The sequence below is a fragment of the Acomys minous genome, assembly GCF_964271855.1.
Source record: "Acomys minous genome assembly, chromosome: 14".
Taxonomy (NCBI): domain Eukaryota; kingdom Metazoa; phylum Chordata; class Mammalia; order Rodentia; family Muridae; genus Acomys; species Acomys minous.
In genome coordinates this window covers 33,200,034-33,221,345 of record NC_140496.1, presented here as the reverse complement: position 1 = coordinate 33,221,345, position 21,312 = coordinate 33,200,034, and the positions used below count along the sequence as shown (strand labels likewise).

Genomic DNA, 21,312 nt, shown 5'->3' with positions numbered 1-21,312 from the left:
TAATGAGGAACTCACTATTTACAGAAGGATGGCAACAACATTCACACCATGTGATCTTGCTGATTGACGGACTGAAAGCTCTTGGCTAGAAGCAACAGAAAAAATGTACCAACATGTTACTTTAGAAAATAAAGGGTCAGCCGGGCGTGGTGGCGCACGCCTTTAATCCTAGCACTCAGGAGGCAGAGGCACGCAGATCACTGTGAGTTCAAGGCCAGCCTGGTCTACAAAGTGAGTCCAGGACAGCCAGGGATACACAGAGAAACCCTGTCTCAAAAAACCAAAAAAAAAAAAAATAATAAATAAATAAATAAAGGGTCAGTTTAATAAAGTAATTCTGCCAGAGAAAATAAAGCCCTGAGTGTAAGCATGTGAGCTATACAACACCAAATATCAACCAATCCATTCATAGTACTAAATATACAAAGTCAGCATGGTCTTTTTAACACAGTACTGTTTATAATAGTTCAAACACAATCATTACCATGCACAATTTCAAATATATAACAAATATTTTTCTTTTGAGACACTGGTATTTGTTTATGAATTATAAGACCTATATACAATGAAAGTCATACCCACACAATCAAGTATCTAAATATGCTTCTTAAATGCAGTGACCTTATTCACACTATTCTGAATTGACCACGTCAGTTTTCAAAATGTATTTGGAAAATATTATGATGTGCAATGTCATTATGATATTGGATACGTTCACAGGATTGGCTTCCAGTTTGTGTTCTCTCATGCCTTTGAAAATCACTGTGACATAAAAGGCTTTAGCACATTGCTTACATTCATGGAGTTTCTCTCCAGTGTGTGCTCTTTTATGTACGTGGAGACTATGAGATATGCAAAGCATTTACAACAGTGCCTATATTAATACGGCTTGGCTCCACTGTGTATTCCTTTATATATTTGGAAATTACTGTATTGTGCAAAAGCTTTAACACATTGATTACATTCATAGGGTTTCTCTCCTAGTATGTGTTCTTTCATGACTTTGAAGATGACTTTGTTGAGTAAAGGCTTTACCACATTGCTTACATTCATAGTGTTTCTCTCCAGTACATGTTTTTTTATGCCTTTGAAGATCACGGTGCTGTGCAAAGGCTTAACCACTTTGTTTACATTCATATGGTTTTCTTCCAGTGTGTTCTTTCATGATTTTGAAGATAACTCTACTGTGCAAAGGCTTTAGCACATTGTTTACATTAATAGGGTTTCTCTGCAGTATGTGTTCTTTCATGATATTTAAGATGACTGTGTTGGCCAAAGGCTTTACCACATTGCTTACATTCATAGGGTTTCTCCCCAGTATGTGTTCTTTCATGATATTTAAGATGACTGTGTTGGGCAAAGGCTTTACCACATTGCTTACATTCATAGGGTTTCTCCCCAGTATGTGTTCTTTCATGATATTTAAGATGACTGTGTTGGGCAAAGGCTTTACCACATTGGTTACATTCATAGGGTTTCTCTCCAGTGTGTGTTCTTTTATGTATGTGAAGACTATTGTGATGTGCAAAAGCTTTACCACATTGCTTACATTCATAGGGTTTCTCTCCAGTATGTGTTCTTTCGTGACTTTGAAGACTGCTGTGCTGTGCAAAGGTTTTACCACACTGCTTACATTCATAGGGTTTTTCTTCACTGTGTGTTCTTTTATGTATTTGGAGATTACTGTGATATGCAAAGACTTTACCACATTGCTTACATTCATAGGGTTTCTCTCCGTGGTGTGTTCTTTCATGAGTTTGAAGATAAGTGTACTGTACAAAGGCTTTACCACATTGCTTACATTCATAGGGTTTCTCTGCAGTATGTGTTCTTTCATGAGTTTGAAGATTACTGTGATATGCAAAGGCTTTACCACATTGCTTACACTCATAGTGTTTTTCTCCAGTATTTTCTCTTTTATGTACTTGGAGATTACTGTGTTGTGAAAAGGCTTTACCACACTGGTTACATTCATAGGGTTTCTCTGCAGTGTGTATTCTTTTATGTATGTGAAGACTATAGTGCTGGGTAAAGGCTTTACCACACTGCTTACATTCATAGGGTTTCTCTCCAGTGTGTGTTCTTTTATGCTTTTGGAGACTATTTTGACATGTAAAGGATTTATCACACTGGGTACATTTATACAGTTTCTCTCCAGGATCAACTCTTTCAAGTCTTTTAGGATGACTGTGATATTCAAAGGCTTTATCAAATACAGGATAATCGAAGGGTTTTTCTCCCATTTGATTTCCCTCGTTCCTGCAAAGATATTTGGCACATGTGAAAATTTAGCACATTCATTACACTTATGAATAGTTTTATCTGTATGAATTAATTTTACAGTTTGGTCTAATGATAAAAAAGAATCAGACCTTATCATTTTGTTTACATTTGTGGTGCTCCCCTGTTTTGGGGATTGTTTTGAGACTTTGACGAAAACTGTGATGGTAAGAGCATTTATTAATGGTTCACGTTTGTAGCATCCTTTTTCTATAAGTTTTCATGTACTTAAAGAAAACAAGAAGAACTCAGAGCTTTACCACGTTGATTCCACTCATAAAATTCCCTAAGGTGTGAGTCATACATTTACAAGGTGAACCAGAACAAAAAGAATCTCCGCATTCCTGGTACTCATAGGAATTTTCTGCATCGTGAGTCTCTGGATGGTTCTAACGAAGGTGGAAACCAGTGAACTGAAAACTTGTATCACATTCAGAAAGTCTACTCAAAAGTGGGGACTACTACATAGCTTCGGTTTGTTCTGGGACACAGAGGTACGGAGCTTCTTTTGATACCGCTTTGCTCACATGGCCTGTATCCATTGTGACATAAGATATAGCTATTAAAAGAAGAATAACAAGAGAAAGGACTCCACATTGCAGTCACACACTTTGATGTTTGTTCCTCATAGACATGTGGTGTAAGGATTAAGTTTTCTCCACAACAACCTTCTTGACTCTCACAAACTGTCCCCTCTCTAAACTGCTTTACTATGGACTATGTGCTTATTAGGAAGTTTTGAACATATACTTATCACTTATCCCATAGGTGTACTTTCTGTGCACATTGAGATACATACTACACATATAACACGCTATGACACTAAGGGACCAGGTTTGGTGGCACACACCTTTAATCCCAGCACTTGGGAGGCAGAGGCAGGCAGAGTGCTGTGAGTTCCAGGCTATTTTGCTTGGTCTACAAAGTGAGTCTAGGATAGCCAAAGTTACACAGAGAAACCCTGTCTTGAAACACCAAAAAAAAAAAAGACGTTGAGTGACATGGTTTTATGAGAATGTATTCATTCCCAATACACATAAAGCAGTGCTTTACTTTAAAATATGCAGAACATGTTAAATTTTATTGGGAGGCATATTCATATCAGCTTGCACATGAGAATTACCTTTCATATCTCCTAGATCTTTGACACTGTTCTTCAATAGTGTGGTCTCTCCAATTGTATCCTAAAACATAGTACCAGAAAATATATGATATATCTTTGGAAATTAGGTCAAAATTACGATACTATCTTCAGTGACTCTTAGAACCATGCCTGACTAATCACCTCATCCCTCCTCACTTTCAATTCAAATTACAAAACAGCATCAATACTAAAGAAACAGTTGTCCTGTATTTTAAAAATTGAAAACAAAAATTTTGTCACAATCTTACCTATAGTGGTGAGATTCCAATAGGTCTCCAGCATCACATCTTTGTAGAGATTCTTCTGGGAAGGATCCAGCAAAGCCCACTCTTCCCGAGTGAAGTTCACATGCACATCATCCAAGTTCACTGCACCCTAAAATGTCCCATACATGTGTACAACAGGAAGCATGATAGTGACCACACTGGAAATGTATAATTCTCTGACATAGAATTCATATAATTCTGGGCTTCGTTCACTTATTTCCTGACACAGAAGTTCTAATGTACTCACTAAGTCATGTTAGGTGACCTAGGTCACCTAGGAAAGTGAGTAAGATTCTCCTCTATGATTTCTGAACCCTTTGAATAGGGTATAGCCTTTAAGAGAAATGAAAATTAACAGATAAGGAAACAGAGAAAGAGAGCATGAGAGAGAGAGAGAGAGAGAGAGAGAGAGAGAGAGAGAGAGAGAGAGGATTGTGAGAAGCATCAACAGTACTGAAGCCACATCGAAAAACTGTATGAACTATTACTGAAGACAAAAAAGAAAAGGAAAGAAAAGAAAAAAGGACAAGCTGGTTTACTGGATCATCTCTTTAATAAGAGGGCTCAGGAGGCAGAGGCAGGGTCATCTCATTCAGTTGGATGACAGACTAGTCTATACCATGAGTTCAGGGACACACAAAGGTAGTTATTAAGACCTTGACTCCTCTACAAAAATCAAGGAATGAAACAGAAAGACCCCAGAGGACTTTACTGAAGTTCCTACAAAGAATTACACACTCACTCTAGTTCTGTATTCATCTGACAGATTGCTGAAGTGCCCAGCTTAAACTGTAACACTGATAGGATCGTACTAACAGCAAATGCATGTTACACATGGACAGATTTTTGGGAACCAAGGAAAGAAACTAATTCTCAGTATTCTCATTTTTGTTTCCAGGCTCTACTCATAAGGTTGAGGGGCCTAGAGCATCTCCATGCTGCCCCCATTCTGTTGGAAACCTGGCTGCAAGGGTTGGTATTAAATGAGTGACAGGGGCAGGAGAGATGTCTCTGCAGTTCAGAGATCTTGATAATCTTGCAAATAATTAGCTTCAATGGCCAGACGTACATGGCTTCTCACAACTACCCATTATTCCAAGTTCATGAGTTGTAAGGCCACCTACTGACTACTGTGAAGTCCCGGCACACATGGGGTGCACTGTAAACATGTCTTTGTTTTGATCCCATGCGTGGAACGTGAAACTGTCCTGTGAAGGTGTGCCTCATGTGAGGAAATGTTCTTTGCCATTTGAAAAACATCCTGCATGGACTATGGGAGAGTAAATATAGTCCAAATACGAAAGATCAATCCCTTTTGCATACCTTTATATTGCCTGTCTGCTCAGAGATGCTCTTGCTTTGAGATGCTCTGAGAGATACAGTCCTGAGAACCCTTCCAGGTTTCCACTGTTGCCATTGCACTCATGTTTGCTGAATGTTGGGTTTGCTGATGAAGGGATCAGCTGGAATCCTGATAGCTAAGAGTGGAACCTCCCTCCAAGGAGCTGAGTGTAAGAAGGTGACCTCCATAGTCCCTATCAGCCCTTTTCTCTCCTAATGTGAGTTGCTGCGTTGAAAGGGTGATAGAGGCATTAATGAGCCCCAAATAAAGGAGGCTTTTAAAAAATTATTAATTTATTATTATGAATACAGTGTTCTACCTGCATGTACACCTGCAGGACAGAAGAGGGCGTTACCTCACATTACAGATGATTATCAGCCACCATGTGGTTGCTGGAAATTGAACACGGGAAGTTTGGAAGAGCAGGTGGTGCTCTTAACCACTGAGCCATCCCTCCAGTCCTAAAGCAGGCTTTAAAAAGATCAAAGCCTGCATTGCATCATCATGCTCATAGGCAAAGACTCACATTCATCAAAAAAATTCAAGACAAACACAACATGTAGGAAGAATGCCACACACCTGCAATCTAACAACTCAGAAGGCTCAAGGTGTATTAATGTCATGCCAATCTGAGAAAGAGAATATATAGTCTCTGCCAAATTTCAATATCCAACATGTGGATGAAGGTCAGCAAACAGCATATGCTTGACAAGTACAAGACCCTACGTTCCAGGCACATCAGCCACTAATATGACATGAAAGGAAACCAAAAGCCAGCAAAGTTGGCCTACATCTAATCCCAGCACTCTAGAGAGAGTCAGGTGGACCTCTAAGCTGGAGGCCTGCCTGGTCTACGTACAGAGAAACTTTGTCTTCAAAAACAACAACAACAAAACTAACATTAGAACAACATTCGGCTAGCAAATTAGCTTAGCACTGAACAGCAATTGCATCTACTCTATTTTATGTCATTCAGGAATAGTCTACAATGGTGAGGGCTTGAGAAGGAAACTGATGAGTTTCAACCACAACACAGTAGACAGGAAGACAGGAAGTGGGGTGAGTCCACAGACACTCAAGTCACATCCCCAATAAGGAATCTAGAGAGGGTCCGACTACAAAAACTTCCATAAGCTTCTCCCATAACCAACAAATCACAAACAAGTGTGCAAAGACATCATCCTCTCTGGGAGTGTTTGTGTTTTTATTCCATCTGACTCTTGTCACCTTGGGCTCATGGTCATCCCATGATGAAAATGCATTTAGTCAACTTCAATGATCCTAGTAGTCTGCAACAGCCTGGACACTGTTCAAATGTCCAAAGTCTCTTCTGACTCTCAAGACAATCTCTTGATGGCCACATCTTGTCAATTCAGAAAACAAGCTACAACTTTCTAATCTTCACTGGCATAGAATAGCCCTTCCCATTCCAAAGAGAGGAATGTGTGCTGAGTGAGGGAAGATAGGACCAAGGTGAGAAACCATGATAGAAGGCAAAGAATAAATTCTCTATCTCTGTCTCAGATACATGCAGCTGCAGTATCAAAGGGTTTAGATGTCCCTATCCCTGAAACCTGTCACACATCTCTCAGATTGGTGACTTCCACTCCCTACATGCATCTCTCCACGGATGACTTCTACTAGCTCAGTTAAGTCAACATCTTTTGGTCTCCAAATACAACCCAGGCTTTTTTATCCTTATGCCTTCAGGCAATGAACTCTCACAGTCTCCTCACTGGGGCTATGACTCTGGAAATAGAGAGCAGGAATAGTGCTGAACTGAAACCACAGAGGAAGAAGCTTCTTCCTTCCAGGAACAGTATAGCATGGGTGAGTGCTCCTGTCAATCTGGCTTCTATATTGGGATGGCTCATACCTTCCTTGGACCACAGTTAAAGCAGGTTTTGTAGGAAGTTCCTTCCTGGGACTAGAAATAACTTGGCCTACCCTTCCCTTAATTCCATATTTAAGAGGATCAAGTGTCACCCTTAGGGCATCATCGTACGCTTCCAATCCAGAGCAAGGCCCTACCCTGGAATGGTGACCACCTCCTTGAAAGTTCCTGCCTCGGTTTCAGCATTGGACTGCATCTGATACTACCTACTGCTCTTCTTTCCCTACAAACCACAGACTTTGTGTTTATTTCTACACCATTTGTTACTTTTTTACATTCTGGTCCTTATGAGCCACTAGTAAAAATCATCCAAAGAGTCAATAGTCCATCTAGAAAATCAGCTCATTATTTAATTATCCTGCCTTACTCAATTTCTCAAGGCAGGAGAAGATTAAGAAACATTTTGGACCAAAATATCACACAAAAGAGTACTAGCTGCAGAATTATCGAGTCTATTTTCTACTGAAATCCTATGACCTGGACTTCCTTTGTCTGTATTACTCTCAAAACTCCTTATCTTCCACGTCCTACAAGAACATCTGATTAAACTCTGTAAACACATTTCTAAGCCTTTTGCCATTTCAAGTCCTGACGTTTTCCATATTCCTCCAAAAAAGAGCATCATCAGGTCTGTCCAGCAGCAACATCACTATTTGTGTACCACTCCTTTTTTTTTTAATAACTTGCTACTCTGCTGCTTTGACTGAATTCTTTAACCTAAAGCAACTCAGATAACAAACGAGTTTTTGGATGGTTCTTTCGAATCACAGCCCATTTTTTCGGGACCTTAGGATACAAACTCATGTAAAAAGAAATGTAGTAGGGCTGGAGAGATGGCTAGAGTTTAAGAGCACTGACTGTTCTTCCTTCCAGAAGTCCAGAGTTCAATTCCCAGCTACCACATGGTGGCTCAGAGCCATCTATAATGTGATCTGACGCCCTCTTCTGGCCTGCAGGTGTACATGCAGGTAGAGCACTGTATGCATAATTAATTAACTATGGGCAAACATGGTGTCCTAGCTTTCTCTCTTTCTTGGCCACTGTCCCATGCTCAGCCAGCTCCCTTATCCAGCCCACGTCCACTTGCTTAGAGACATTGCCATTCTCATCAGAAGAGCCTTGCCACATCAATTGTGTTGATGAATCAATACAATTGTTGACTGACAGAGCAACCAGCCAGTGTGGTAGGGGCAAGCCCTCAACTGATGACTGTAGATACTGCAATGTTCTGAAATGAACCTAATTAGGACACACAGGAATATCAGAAAGTGTTTAAAACCTTCAAAAATGTGTTAACCATAGCATTCAACATTGATTATTGCAAAAACTAGTAAACACAGATGTGCCACGAAAAGAGCAAAGGGGAGGCTCTAAGATCAAGAAGAGAAAACTCTTTGTCTCACAGAAATTCTTCAAACCAACAAAAACTCAAGGAACTCATAACATATTATACTAAAACTTCCTAAGACAAAGACAGGTGAAGGTACAAAGGAACATTGATTCCCCAGATGCAATTGTGAGGCTTCCTCCCTCTGTTTGTTAACCTAGGCCAACTATGTTTCCTGAGTCTTACTGCTGAATAAGCTCACCTGAAGAGACCCCACTAAGAGCAGTCAGACTCCATTTTGTGACAAGCAGCTACACTTCCTTGTTAGCACACAGACCTTTACCTGGTCCGGGGAAATTCCCTGGACAAGATCAGGCTCACCAAGAACTACTGATTGCAAATAATGTTCCTACTCTAGGAAAAGTGTTTGTGCCTTCAGTGCTGGGAGAATTCTCTGTATCGGGTCAGGTTGACCACAAACTATGTTTATGTTCAGCACACTCTGAGGCCTTGTTAATCCACAGACATTCCCCAGACCCCACTCCCCAAGACCAACCCCAGGAACTGCATAGAGGAGAGAAGAGAGGTAGATCTGCAGCAGGGAGAACTGAGCAGGAAGTTTGCTTAAGGGAAACCAAGTGTTGGTTGAACAACTAGCTAGAGGAACTAGTTGTTGAGATGGTGAGGAATGGAGGAAAAGGAAATACTCAGGCTTAAGCGGTAGAAGCTGAAGGTCTTGAAGCCCAGAGAACTTTTCTTCTGCCTCTCTATCTGTCTCTGTCTCCTTTGCTGTCTGTCTGACTTCTCTCTCCTTGGTGCTTCCTTGCTTTGTGTCCTGCTAACTAACTTCGTTCTTGCTGTTACCCATCTACCTATCCCTCTTGCCATTCCCTATCTATCCCCCTCTCTTGCTGTTCCCCATCTCACTCTAGCTTACTCTCTCATGTCTCTTACTTGCTTGCCCGCTCCTTGGGCCAACCCCAGAATTTTATTGAAATGAAGTTCAATTATTTGAACTAATTACTAATTACATCATGATTTTCCCATCATTTACAGTCACTAGGGCAATAAAAAATCAACAGAGTAACAAATATAAAAGTTCTGTAACCTACAACAAAAAATCATTTTTAAGGCAATGGGCAGCATCACCTGATCTTTATTTTTTAAACGATACAGAGGAAAGTCTAATCATACATTTCCCCAGGCTACAGCCAATGTGTTACAAGGTCATAGCATCATCATACCTTGAGCTAAATATTATTGAAAGAAACAGTTGATCTACTTCCAGTCTCAGACCAACAGCTGTGCTATCCAAGTCTAGGCTAACTGCCAAGTGGTCCTCTGTCGTAAAATATCTGTAAAACATGATGATCCAAGACCCTTCTAGGGCTCTCAAAGCATTTTCTAAACAAATGTTTCTACAGGAAACAGTGTCTAGTCAAGTACTGTTATGTCAAGGAATTAAGTTTCTTTCCTGCAGTTTCTGCTTGGGTTCTCACAGTCAGAGCAAAAAACTATCATTGTCTCAAGGCGTTGGAAAGATGCCCTTTCAACATTCTCTATGGAAAAAAGTTTTCCCTGTATGAAGTTGCTAAGGGCTGAAGAATAGAGTGGAAAAAAAAAAACAGTTTTAGGAGAAATGCCAGATTTCTAAAACAGCTTTACACTTGGACCATACCTGATATTTAGGGACAGTAGTAATCAGCCAGAGATCCTTGGAACTTTGTCAATCAAAGCCTCCACAGTTGTTCTAGATGTCTAGAGATCATGTTGGATTGTTGGAGGCCTCTGGAATTTTGCCAAGAAAAACCTTTATGACCTGTCCTCCTATCTGTGACACCGAGATATATATGGAACTGTCCCTGGCGACAACCTGGCCAGGGCCAGTGAAAGGTCAATTAGAACTGCTTTGTCTAGTTAGTAAAAGGATCTGGAGTCAGAGCCTACCACCCTGTTCCATGACAACCCCTGACTGAGTTGATTGTGGTAAATAATTGATCCCTGAGAACATGATGGCTCACTATGAAGACATTGTGCATGGGACTAGGTGGGATGCATCCAGACCTTCACCACTCTCTGGGACCTGAGACGCAGAACCCAGTCCCTTCTCAGCGTTGCCCCTAGAGATGCATCTCCCCCCTCCATGCTTCCGGTCATCAGCACAGACCATCCCCATCTGCCCTTCTCCTCCTACCTCATCTCTTTCCCTGAGCCACTAACTATGGGTGCACACACCCTGCTCAACCACAAGCCTTGATGGACAGAAGACCAGGTCTTCTGTCCAAAGATATCCCACTATCTGTTACCACAGACCCAATTCTCACACACTGTACAGAATACCAGGGAAAGCGTCCTCCCCACTTTCCATCTCTCCTAGAGAACACAGACCATACCCAACTGCCTCATCTCTGTGTCCAAGCCCCTATCTGGGCAGGCACATTCCTGATCAACCACATTCCATGCCTGCCCAAAGCCCAGGTGGGCTGTCAACAGATCTACAACCTTATCTCCTCGGCCCAGACCTTGATTTACTTTTTCTTTTTTTTTTTTTTTCGAGACAGGGTTTCTCTATGTATCCTTGGCTGTCCTGGACTCACTTTGTAGACCAGGTTAGCCTCAAACTCACAGCGATCCGCCTGCCTCTGCCTCCCAAGTGCTGGGATTAAAGGCGTGAGCCACCACCACCCGGCCAGACCTTGATTTTCACAATTGCCCCAAGCACTGGACTGGACAACAGCGGCAGCTTCCTCTCCCCCATCCCATCCACACCTCCTGTGGATCCCTAAAGCCCTCTCTCCCTGAACTCCTTTTGCCAGCCTCTAAGAACAGTAAGCATTCTCCATGAACACAGCAGCAAAGCAGAACAGTAAAAAGTTGAATACTCAGCCAAGACACTGTCAGACTACCCAGGGAGCAAACAGAAACCTGGAAACAATACTCCCACATCTACAAGACAAACCCAGAAATCAACACCCACACCAATAATCAGGTCAAACCCACATACCTGGATACCAGCACAGGACCATAATCAATAATAGCCAGGAATTATGTCACCAACAAGGACAAGCTATCCTATCACAGCAGGTCCTGAATATCCCAACCTAGCTGAAGGCACAAGAAAAAAGCTTCAGGCCGGGCGTAGTGGCTCAGGCCTTTAATCCCAGCACTCAGGAGGCAGAGGCAGGTGGATCGCTGTGAGTTCAAGGCCAGCCTGGTCTACAAAGGGAGTCCAGGACAGCCAAGGCTACACAGAGAAACCCTGTCTCAAAAAAAAACAAAAACAAAAAAGAAAAAAAGAAAAAAAACCTTCATAGAGGTCCTTAAAGGAAATTAATACATTCCTTGAAGAGATCCAGGAAAACACAATCAAACAACTGGAGAAACACAATAAACCCCTTGAATAAAGCCAAGATACACTAAACAATGCTTGAATGAAGACATAAAACACTCAAAATCTTAAAATGGAATTAGAAACAATAAAGAAAACTGAAAAATTGGGGAATCCTGGAAATGAAAGTCTTAGGATGACAACGTGAACTACAGTGGCAGGAGACCCTCACAGATTGTATATGAAAGGGAGAATCTTGGGAATTGATGATTCAATAGAAAAAAATGGATACATCATTAAAAATAAGAGTGGATCCAACCTAAGTTTCCTGGCGCAAAACGACAAGGGACTCTGCCATCTTATCAGAAGACCAAAACTATGACTAATTGCAATAGAGGAAGGAAAAGAATACCACCTCAGAGGTCCAGAAAATATTTTAACAAATCCATAAAAAGAAAAATTTCCTAACTTAAAGAAGATGTCTCTCAAGGTACAAGAAGCATGCAAAATAACAAATGGATTGGTCCAGAATAGAAAGTCCCCTTGCCACATAATAATAAAAACACTAGACATGAGAAAGAATATGAAAAGCTGCAACAGAAAGTAAAACACAACAACCAGGTAACACATACAGGCTGACGTATTATAATTGCACCTGTCTCTCAATGCAGACTCTAAAAGTAGAAGGGCTTGGACACATGTGCTGCAGGCTTTAAGAAACTACAGATGACAACCCGGATTACTATACAAGAAAAGTTTCAATCACCATAAATAGATAAAATAAGATATTCTCAGGCCAGGCAGTGGTGGCGCACGCCTTTAATCCTAGCACCTGGTAGGAAGAGGCAGGCGGATCGCTGTGAGTTCAAGGTCGGCCTGGTCTACAAAGTGAATCCAGGACAGCCAAGGCTACACAGAGAGTCCCTGTCTCGAAAAACCAAAAAAAAAAAAAAAAAAAAAAAAAAAAAAAAGATATTCTCTGATAAAGCCAAAATTTAACAATATTTATCTACAAATATAGCTTTACACAGGGTGCTAGAAAGAAAAATCCAATTCAAGGAGGTTAACTAAACCCATGAAGACACAGGACATAACTAACCTCACATGAGCAAAACCAAAAGAATGGAAGGTGTACAACATATAATACGCTTGAGACATACATATATATACACACACTAACACATCACAACCACCACCAATAACAGCAACAAAACACCAGGAATTAATAGGCACTGTTCATTGATATCTGTCAATATCACGACCTCAACTTACCAATAAAAAGACACCAGCTACCAGAATTGATGCTAAAACAGAATCCATCCTTCTACTGCCTACAACAAATACAGTTCAACAGCAAGGACAGACATTGCCTCAAGGCAAAGGGCGGCAAAAAGAGATTCTGAGCAAATGGACCTAAGAATCAAGCTGCTATGGCCACTTTAATATCTAAAAAATACACTTCAAACAAAAAGTCATTGAGATGGGGAAGGACACTGCATATTCAACAGAGAAAAGTCTACCATGATATCTTTTACATTCATAACATCTATGTCCCAACACCAGAGCACCCAACATTGTAAAAGAAAGTGCAGCTTAAATCACCATAGACCTTCATGCACTAATAGTGGGACACTTCACTATCTCACTCTTAACAAGAAACGGGTCCTTTAGGAAAAAAACAAAACAAAACAGAGAACTACCCCCAGGTAATCACTGTTAAAAGCCAAAACAATCAAATTGATATTTACAGAACATTCCACCCAAACACAAAAGAATATACCCCCTTCTCAGCAATTCAGGCAACTTTCTCCAAAATTGATGATACCCAAACAAAGCTCAAGACTCAACAGATACAAAGTCGTTGTAGTGACCTTGCAAACTATCAGACCACCCAGGATTAAAGGGGCACACCATCACCAACAGACACAAGAGAAAGCATAGAAACTCAGGGAAACTGAACAACTCTCCACAGAATGAAAAAAGGGTGAAGATAGCAGTGTGCAGGGTGTGGTGGTGCATGCCTGCAATTCCAGACTCTGGGGGGCAGAGGCAGGAGGATCTCTGTGAGCTCCAGGCCAGCCTGGTCTACAAAGTGAGTCCAGGACAACCAGCGCTAACCAGAGAAACTCTGTCTCAGAAACAGAAAAGAAAAAGAAAAAAGAAGAAATACAGTGTTAGTAAACAGGCAGCAATGGAGCCACCCCTAGAGGCACTGATGCCCATGGAAAACGGAAAATACAAAGCCGCCCAGGAAGCACGTCTTCTGAAACAAGGCACCACCAGCAGGCAGGATTCAGGTCTATTAAAGCACGTGGGCACCTTGTGTGCATGCGTGTGCACTTTCTGCACTAGAGCAAGGTAGATTGTAGAGGGAATTCCTCCCTTTCCCCAAGCCATCTCCTAACCATCTCCAAAGACTGTCTCGGTATTCCCTTCCCATTAAAAACAACAACAACAACAAAAAAAAAAAAAAAACAAAGCAAAAAACAAAAACAAAAACAAAAACAAAAAACCCAAATCAACCCTCTAGCATGGATCTGTCGCATGGCATGATTTCTTTTTCAGCGTACAGTCCGGCTGCATACATGCTAACATAAAGACTACAGAAAACATTGAAAATGGCTACTCAGTCTATGCAAACTAATGGAATACAATGAGCAGTCCCCATTAAGAGGCCACAGTCCGGTCCAGAGAGTGACTAGGACCACCCCAGGGAGGACCCGCCACACCAGCTCCCACTGCTCAGCTGCCTGCTCCTCCTGGTTGTGGGCAGTGACCCTGTGCTCACCATGTCTCGCCTTCGGAGCTAGCGGGAGCTCCCCTCACAGGACACAGCAGTTGCCCTCAGCACATCACCCAAAACCATTAAAGCCTCCTCAGCTACACAGTGGAACCTGCAGCATGGGACCAGGAATAACTCCCCTCCTTTTCCTGCTGACAATTCTGCCTCAAGGCTCTGATTGGCTAGTGTGTCTTGAGTGACATGAGCAGAAGGGAAACAGCACAGCGGGTCCTGGCCCAGGCTTCCAGCCCAGGGCCAGTCCTTTTCCGGATCTGCAGAGCTTTTCATTTCCATAGCGCTTGTGCCTGTCCTCCTATACTCAACCCCTTTGTCTTCTCACCCTGCCCCAGGGAGGACCAGCCACTCCAGCTCCTGCTGCTCAGCTGCCTGCTCCTCCCTAGGTGTGCAGTGACCACGCCTTCAACGCCTTGGGACCTTGGAGCTTGTCTCAGCTCCCTTCAAGGCCCTCAGTAGGCACTTGCCCTTCTTCCTCCTGGAAGCAAGGAAGATAACGTGTATGGCCCATTACTCAGCTGCCATGGACTTATCCGTCGGCCCCACAACTGCCAAGAAAATTAACACTTAATGAGAGAGTTTAGGAAACAAGATTTTTATTTTGTGATTTCATGCAGGGTTCAGGTAAACTGTAGCTACTTTTCACGTGGTACACTTTGGACAATACTGTGGAGTTGTGACAAGCAAGAAACAGATTTTGTGTGTCTGTGAGTGTGTGTGTGTGTGTGTGTGTGTGTGTAGATACATGTATAGGTAGGTATATATCTATATACCCAGCACACACCCAAACAAAAACACAGCTGTATTAGTGAATGTTCTCTACATGAACAGAACTAATATAGTGAATCTACATTTACAGAAAGTGAATTTAAGGGCTAGGAAGTGGTGGCACACACCTTTAATCCCAGCACTTGCAAGGCAGAGGCAGGCAGATCTATGTGAGTTCGAGGACAGCCTGGGCTACAGAGTGAGTTCCAGGACAGCCAGAGCTGGTACACAGAAAAACCCTGTCTCTAAAAGTAAAACAAACCAAACAAACCAAAAAGTGGATTCAAGCCTGGCTGTGCTGCCACATGCCTTTAATCACTGGCACTCAGGAGGTAGAGGCAGATAGATCCTTGAGTTCAAGGCCAGCCTGATGTACAGTGTGTCTTCAGAGTAGCTAACAGCCTGCCCAAGGTTATCAAGTTCTGCAGGCTGTTCACACTTGCTAGATTTGCTAAGAGGATGGAAAGAAGTAAAGTAACTAAGAGAGGGCTTGCTTGCCTGCGGGGATTAATGGTTGCTACAGGAGCATCGGGAGGGAAATAACCTCAGTGAGTGTCTTCTTATCTGATCATATGACCTCATCTGATGCTCTCTGGGATGGAGGCACAGCCAATTTCCAAACTATGATTCTGCAGTGAGTGAGACAGACCACAGAAGAATGTCGTGTATAGGACACATAGTTTGATCACACATGCCCTCAAGCCTGGAATATGGAGGGAAAGGCAAACCTGTGTGAACCATGTTTGTGTGCACTGAAGTGCAGCTGAAGGACCGAGGCTCTGCACATTCTGGGTAAGATTAGAACTCTGAAACCCCCAATCAGGAGGTGGATCAGGAGTCCAAGGGCAGCTTCACCTTTGAGACCAGCTTACAATGTGAGACTCTGTCTCAAATAAGCAAACAGACAAAAATCCAGAAAGACAGTGCTTTAAAGTGCTTTAAAGAAAGTAATACTTTATTTACTGAGCCAAATATGAAGAATCAAGGCTCAAATAGTGAACACTGTGGAATAGTGAGTTTCCTTCTGAGAGATGCTATGGGAACTTTTTAAAACGGAAGAAGAAGAGGAAGAAGAAGAAGAAGAAGAAGAAGAAGAAGAAGAAGAAGAAGAAGAAGAAGAAGAAGAAGAAGAAGAAGGAATAGAAGAATGACGACAGCAACATCATAGTCAATCCATTTCATAGTCCATTTGTGGCTCCAGGCTTCACACAATCATCTTATTTGCCTGGACTAAAGTGAAGGCAGAGGACAATGCCTCTTCCAGATAAAAACCTCAAGACAAATACTACATCTTTGAAGAGCAGTGGAGGCCCAAGTCAATGTGCCCTGAGTGAAACTGGCCTGGCCTCCACATTCCAGCACTGGCTGTGTCTCTTGCCTCTCTGTCTTCAGCCCTCAGCTGGCTTTCTCTCCACACTGGTGGCTCCTGCTTCTTCCTGCATTGAAGCTTCAGGCAGAAGCAGACCAGTGGCCAGCTCCCTCCAATCTTTATAATGGATTTATCTTTCATCTTTCAATGGCAAACTGAGTCCCAAAGAATACGCAGGCAACCAAGCAGAGACCTGATGCTCAAGGACTCTCCTTCCTGGTGTGCACAGATTGGGAATCAGGGCTCATCTGTCCCTGTATGCCCTTACTGACTCCAGCCTTTCAGCCTTGTCAGCCAGGTGATGCTGATCTCAGGTTAGTAAGAATGTAACCTCAGAGCTGTAAGGCTTTGCATGTTAAGGTTGAAATCTGCTCTTCTCTGGATATCTGATTGCAAGCTGGCTCCATGAAGAATGGACTCTGTTTCTCAGCGGGGGACCCCTTACTCCACCTGATCTGGTGACCTCAGAATTTTGCAAGGAGCATCACATAGGAAATACAGGCCTGACTTGCCTGATATCAAGCCCAGGGAATTCAAGGAAGTACCCTACCCTGTGCTGAGCTCTGAGCCTCCAACAAATTGTCTTTAATTGTATCTAGGCACCATCCCCTGACACATACAATAATTAAATACTGCCTTCCTTCCTGTGATAAAGGCCCATGTTACTAAGACACAGGATAGTGCATCACTGTATTCTGGCACACAGAGCTCTAGCGAATCAGATACATTCACCCTCACTGCCCAGGCTTTATAACTTCCTAGTTCACAAGTAAAGTTGCCTTAGTCTCCTCACTTCACATGACTGTTGCAGACTCCTCATTCTGGGAAGGGCTTTTAGCTGCTTGCTGATGCTCAGAGTTGGCCCAAGGCCAACAACTTGGAAAGCACTGGAGGAGACGATGCCTTGTCCTGACAGCCAGTGAGTCACAGGCATTACAGGTGTCCTTCTGAATCGCCTATTGTTGGACCCTGGTCCAAAATGTTGGACCTTGGGAGTCCAATTCTGGAAGGGGGTCGCCGCGAGAGTCCACTCAAGTTACACCAGCTGAGAGATATAGGTAAAATTTATTACTGACACACCAGAAGTCCCAATTGTTGATGTGTCAGGGTCCCTCAGCACTGGGGAGGTGAAGGACCTTGAGTAGCTGTTACAGGCTAGTTTTAAAGGCAAAAACCATAAAGCAGGTGGGGTTGCTTATCACTGGAAACCATATGGACATTAGGACATCTGGCCTGGGGGAACCTCTTGTGCAGACATCTGATATCTGCAAATTTGCATGTAACTATTCTGGGAATTAGGGTGGAACTCTTGAGGTTAGCACCACTGGGAGAGCACTGGAGGAGAGGCTGTCTTGTCCTGACAGCCAGTGGGTCACAGACATTACAGGTGTCCTTCTGAATCCCTTATCATGCCGGCCACGAAATGAACAAAAGAGCTGTGACATTTGTGGGGCACCCGTGTTCCCAGTCCCTCTTAAGACCAGTGGTCACATTCCAAAAGAGCTGGCTCAGTTTTCACATACCCCAGCTAGCTGTATAAGTGACCTGAGTACTTTTTTTTTCCAAGGGAGAGTTTCTCTGTGTGGCCTTGGCTGTCCTGGACTTACTTTGTAGACGAGGCTGGCCTCGAACTCACAGAGATCTGCCTGCCTCTGCCTCCTGAGTGCTGGGATTAAAGGCATGCGCCACCACCACCCCAACAGTTCTTATTTCTATGCACTTTAAACCTGATGTTTTAAGCCAGGCATGGTGGAGCACACCTCCAACCCCAGCACTTGGGAGGGAGAGGAGTGAGGGTTTCTGTGAGCTCCAGGCTGGCCTGGGCTACAAAGCAAGTTCCAGGATACTGGAGAAACCATGCCTCGGGGGAAATTTTTTTTAAAAAAGAAGATAAGAAATATTTTGAGGGTCACTAATGGCATATAGCTTTAAACCCAGCATTCAGGAGGCCGAGGCAATTGTAGGAGGATCTCTGTGAGTTTGAAGCCAGCCTAGTCTTAGAAGTGAGTTGGAGAAAAGCTAGCAGAGAAAGCCTGTGCCAGGAGAGAGGGAAACAAACAAACAAACAAAAACCTGAAAAAAATCAATAACAACAACCCATAAAAAAAAAAAAAACAGCACCAAAGTCAATAATGTAGTCACTTGCCCAAAATGAGTTGGGTCTTGAATCCACTGGGGCTCCAGCCAGCTCTTGAATTCCACCTCCAGCTGAGACACCATCACTTTCCCTGCTCACTCTCACTGTCCCACCCCTACCTCAGGACAATAGGCCTGTAGGGAGCCATGCTAAATTCTGTCCTGTTAGAAATCCCTTGCTTAGGCTGCATGCTGTGACCTTCCAGTTGCTGAGCTTTGCCAGAGGAGGCCTTGTGTTCTAGGCTATCCTAGGACTATTTACCTTTGAAAGAAGTAGGGAAGTCCCTACTGGGAACCACCCAAGGGTCAAGGAAGTTCTTAGAGTCAGCTACTCAGGAAGTAGGAAGATTCACATGTTGTTAGTTATTTTTTCTTTGTTTGAAAACAATACTTCTGTGTGACCACAAACCCTCTTGTGTTGGCCTTTGGTTCAATGTTCAGCAGAAGGTAGACTACATAACCTCATTGTCTTATTGAAACACATGTGCCACCTGGATTTTCCTCATCATTTGTAATGGACACTTGATTGACCAGGCCTGCCGGGGTTTAATTAACGCTCGGGAGGAGAATTCTCCTGTATAGGGACAGAAACCAAGACACGAAGAAGGAGAGCAAGTCTTTGATCAAGCTCTCAAATTTTATTGTTCAGGTGGAAGGTTTTATAAGGCAGGGGGGCCGGGTGTGGTGGCGCACGCCTTTAATCCCAGCACTTGGGAGGCAGAGGCAGGCGGATCGCTGTGAGTTCGAGGCCAGCCTGGTCTACAAAGTGAGTCCAGGACAGCAAGGCTACACAGAGAGACTCTGTCTCGAAAAACAAAAACAAAAACAAAAACAAATAAATAAGGCAGGGGGCAGGGAAGCATATTGCTATGGCAACCCAGCTGTAGGCTATTGCCAGATTCGAGGAATTCCAAGCAGGTCACAAAGTTCTGCCACACTGAATATTTTGCTATCTTTATCAAATCTCACAACTAAACTACAAAAGGGTGGCTCCGTCTCAATTTTATCTTTTGTCTAACTGCTGAACCATGACAGGGTCAGCTGGTTTCTGGTAAATGACAGACTGCTGGAGAGATAGAAACCTAGGCTCTGACAAGATGGCTGAACATTGGCCATATGGCCTACTGTCCCCAACACTTAATCACTTTTGCTATATGTAGCCTCTTCCCTTGATGGCCAAACAAGTGTTTTGTTTGTTTGTTTGTTTGTTTGTTTTTGAGACAGGGTTCCTCTGTGTAGCCTTGGTTGTTCTGGACTCGCTTTGTAGACCAGGCTGGCCTCGAACTCACAGCGATCCGCCTGCCTCTGCCTCCCGAGTGCTGGGATTAAAGGCATGCGACACCATGCCCGGTGTTCAAACAAGTTTTAAAGATGTTTAACATAACAGTGTTGAACAAGATTGTTTTTTCAGCATAGGCCTTTCACAGTGGTTTTACTCTGCTAGTGGAGATGTGGGTGTACAATGAGGGCATATGGCATGGGTTTGATTAATTTTCATTGTTATGTGTTGGTGAATCATCCTTTGCAGCAAGCTGTGAGCATGGGACTTCTCACTTTCCTACCAGTTGCATCAGTGGAATTTCTATGTCTTCTGAGTGCTTGATTTTCAACAGCTTGTACCTGCTTTTCCCTTGCATAAGCGGTTTCGAAAGGCAGCGGGGTGTTTTGTTTTTTGTTTTTTGGCAGCGGGGGTGTTAATGCTGAGAAGCACCTGCTTCTGCACAGTGGAGTTAGTGTCTAAGGAGTCTACTTTGCATCCTGTTTCCCAGGTCTCCAGGCACCTGGGCTCTTTCTAGGCAGCCATTTGGCTCCTGCTGCCCCCTAGCGGCCACAAGGAAACATGACCCAGGAGCCATGCTCCTGCCCTCCATCCAATCTGGGCTATTTATGCTAGGACTTTCTGGCAAAGAGAGAATGGCTGTTAGTGGCCAGGCCTACCTAGGCCAGGTGTGTCCCTGTGGTGGGAGGAGAGCCTAACCCTGATTCTTGGTCTCCGGTGGTTTTGGAAAATGTATGCCCTTTGTAGCCAACCCGAACAGGTGTCTGCTCATCCAGAGATCATCCTGAGCATGGGCCACATGTGCCTTGCTCCTCTGTGGTCTGTAAGGGGGGCTACACTGAAAAACCCTCTAAAATCTGGTGACACAGCTCTTTGTGCCATTCATGTGTACTACGATGAGGATCTTATTCAGTGGTTAAAGTTCAGACTTAACTGTCACTCATAACATTCTAAGATGTGGGACCACAGGAGGAAAACTGAACACTATATTGTGATGGGCCTCTGGTTTAGACTTTGTCTTTGTTACTGTTGTATTGCTATGACGAGACACAAGGGCTAAAGCAACTTATAGCTTTAGTTGTGTGCACAGTCAGAGGATGAGGCCATGGCCATCATGAAGGTCAGCATGGTAACAGGATAACACACATGGCTGGGACAAGAGCTGGGAGCTTACATCAGGAGACAACAACACACACACACACACACACACACACACACACACACACACAGAGGTGTTAGTGGCTGTTTTAAAAGTGTGTTTGTTGTGTTTTCTCTCTTAAGCTGGCTAGCACCCAAATAATTGAGACTGGACTATTCTACTTGTTAATAAGCTTGACTGCACAAGAACTGAGCAGTGTTAATCTTCTCCTGACACTCTATGC

General features: G+C 43.2%; 2 protein-coding genes across 3 annotated transcripts in view; both read right to left on the bottom strand.

Annotated features, from left to right (window-relative positions):
- Positions 1-741: 741 nt before the first annotated feature.
- Positions 742-14,539, bottom strand: LOC311583845 (uncharacterized protein). Of its 2 annotated transcripts, none has more exons than XM_084757764.1 (3): positions 14,370-14,539; positions 3,404-3,464; positions 742-2,259 (listed from the first exon to the last, which is right to left on the bottom strand). In XM_084757764.1, the coding sequence occupies exon 3, from the start codon at positions 2,241-2,243 to the stop codon at positions 1,215-1,217; it is 1,029 nt and encodes a 342-aa protein (XP_084613890.1). In that variant the 5' UTR covers positions 2,244-2,259; positions 3,404-3,464; positions 14,370-14,539; the 3' UTR covers positions 742-1,214. The 2 variants fall into 2 exon arrangements, with proteins under 2 accessions (XP_084613890.1, XP_084613889.1); XM_084757763.1 differs by lacking the exon at positions 14,370-14,539 and adding an exon at positions 3,673-3,900.
- Positions 14,540-14,888: 349 nt separating this feature from the next.
- LOC311583104 (uncharacterized protein) overlaps positions 14,889-21,312 on the bottom strand; it is a gene marked incomplete at its 3' end in the record, with an annotated part of 16,159 nt that continues 9,735 nt past the window's right edge. The window contains exon 4 of the mRNA XM_084756424.1: positions 14,889-14,926. Within this exon, the coding sequence (XP_084612550.1) occupies positions 14,889-14,926 (38 nt within the window). The remainder of the gene's footprint in view (positions 14,927-21,312) is intronic.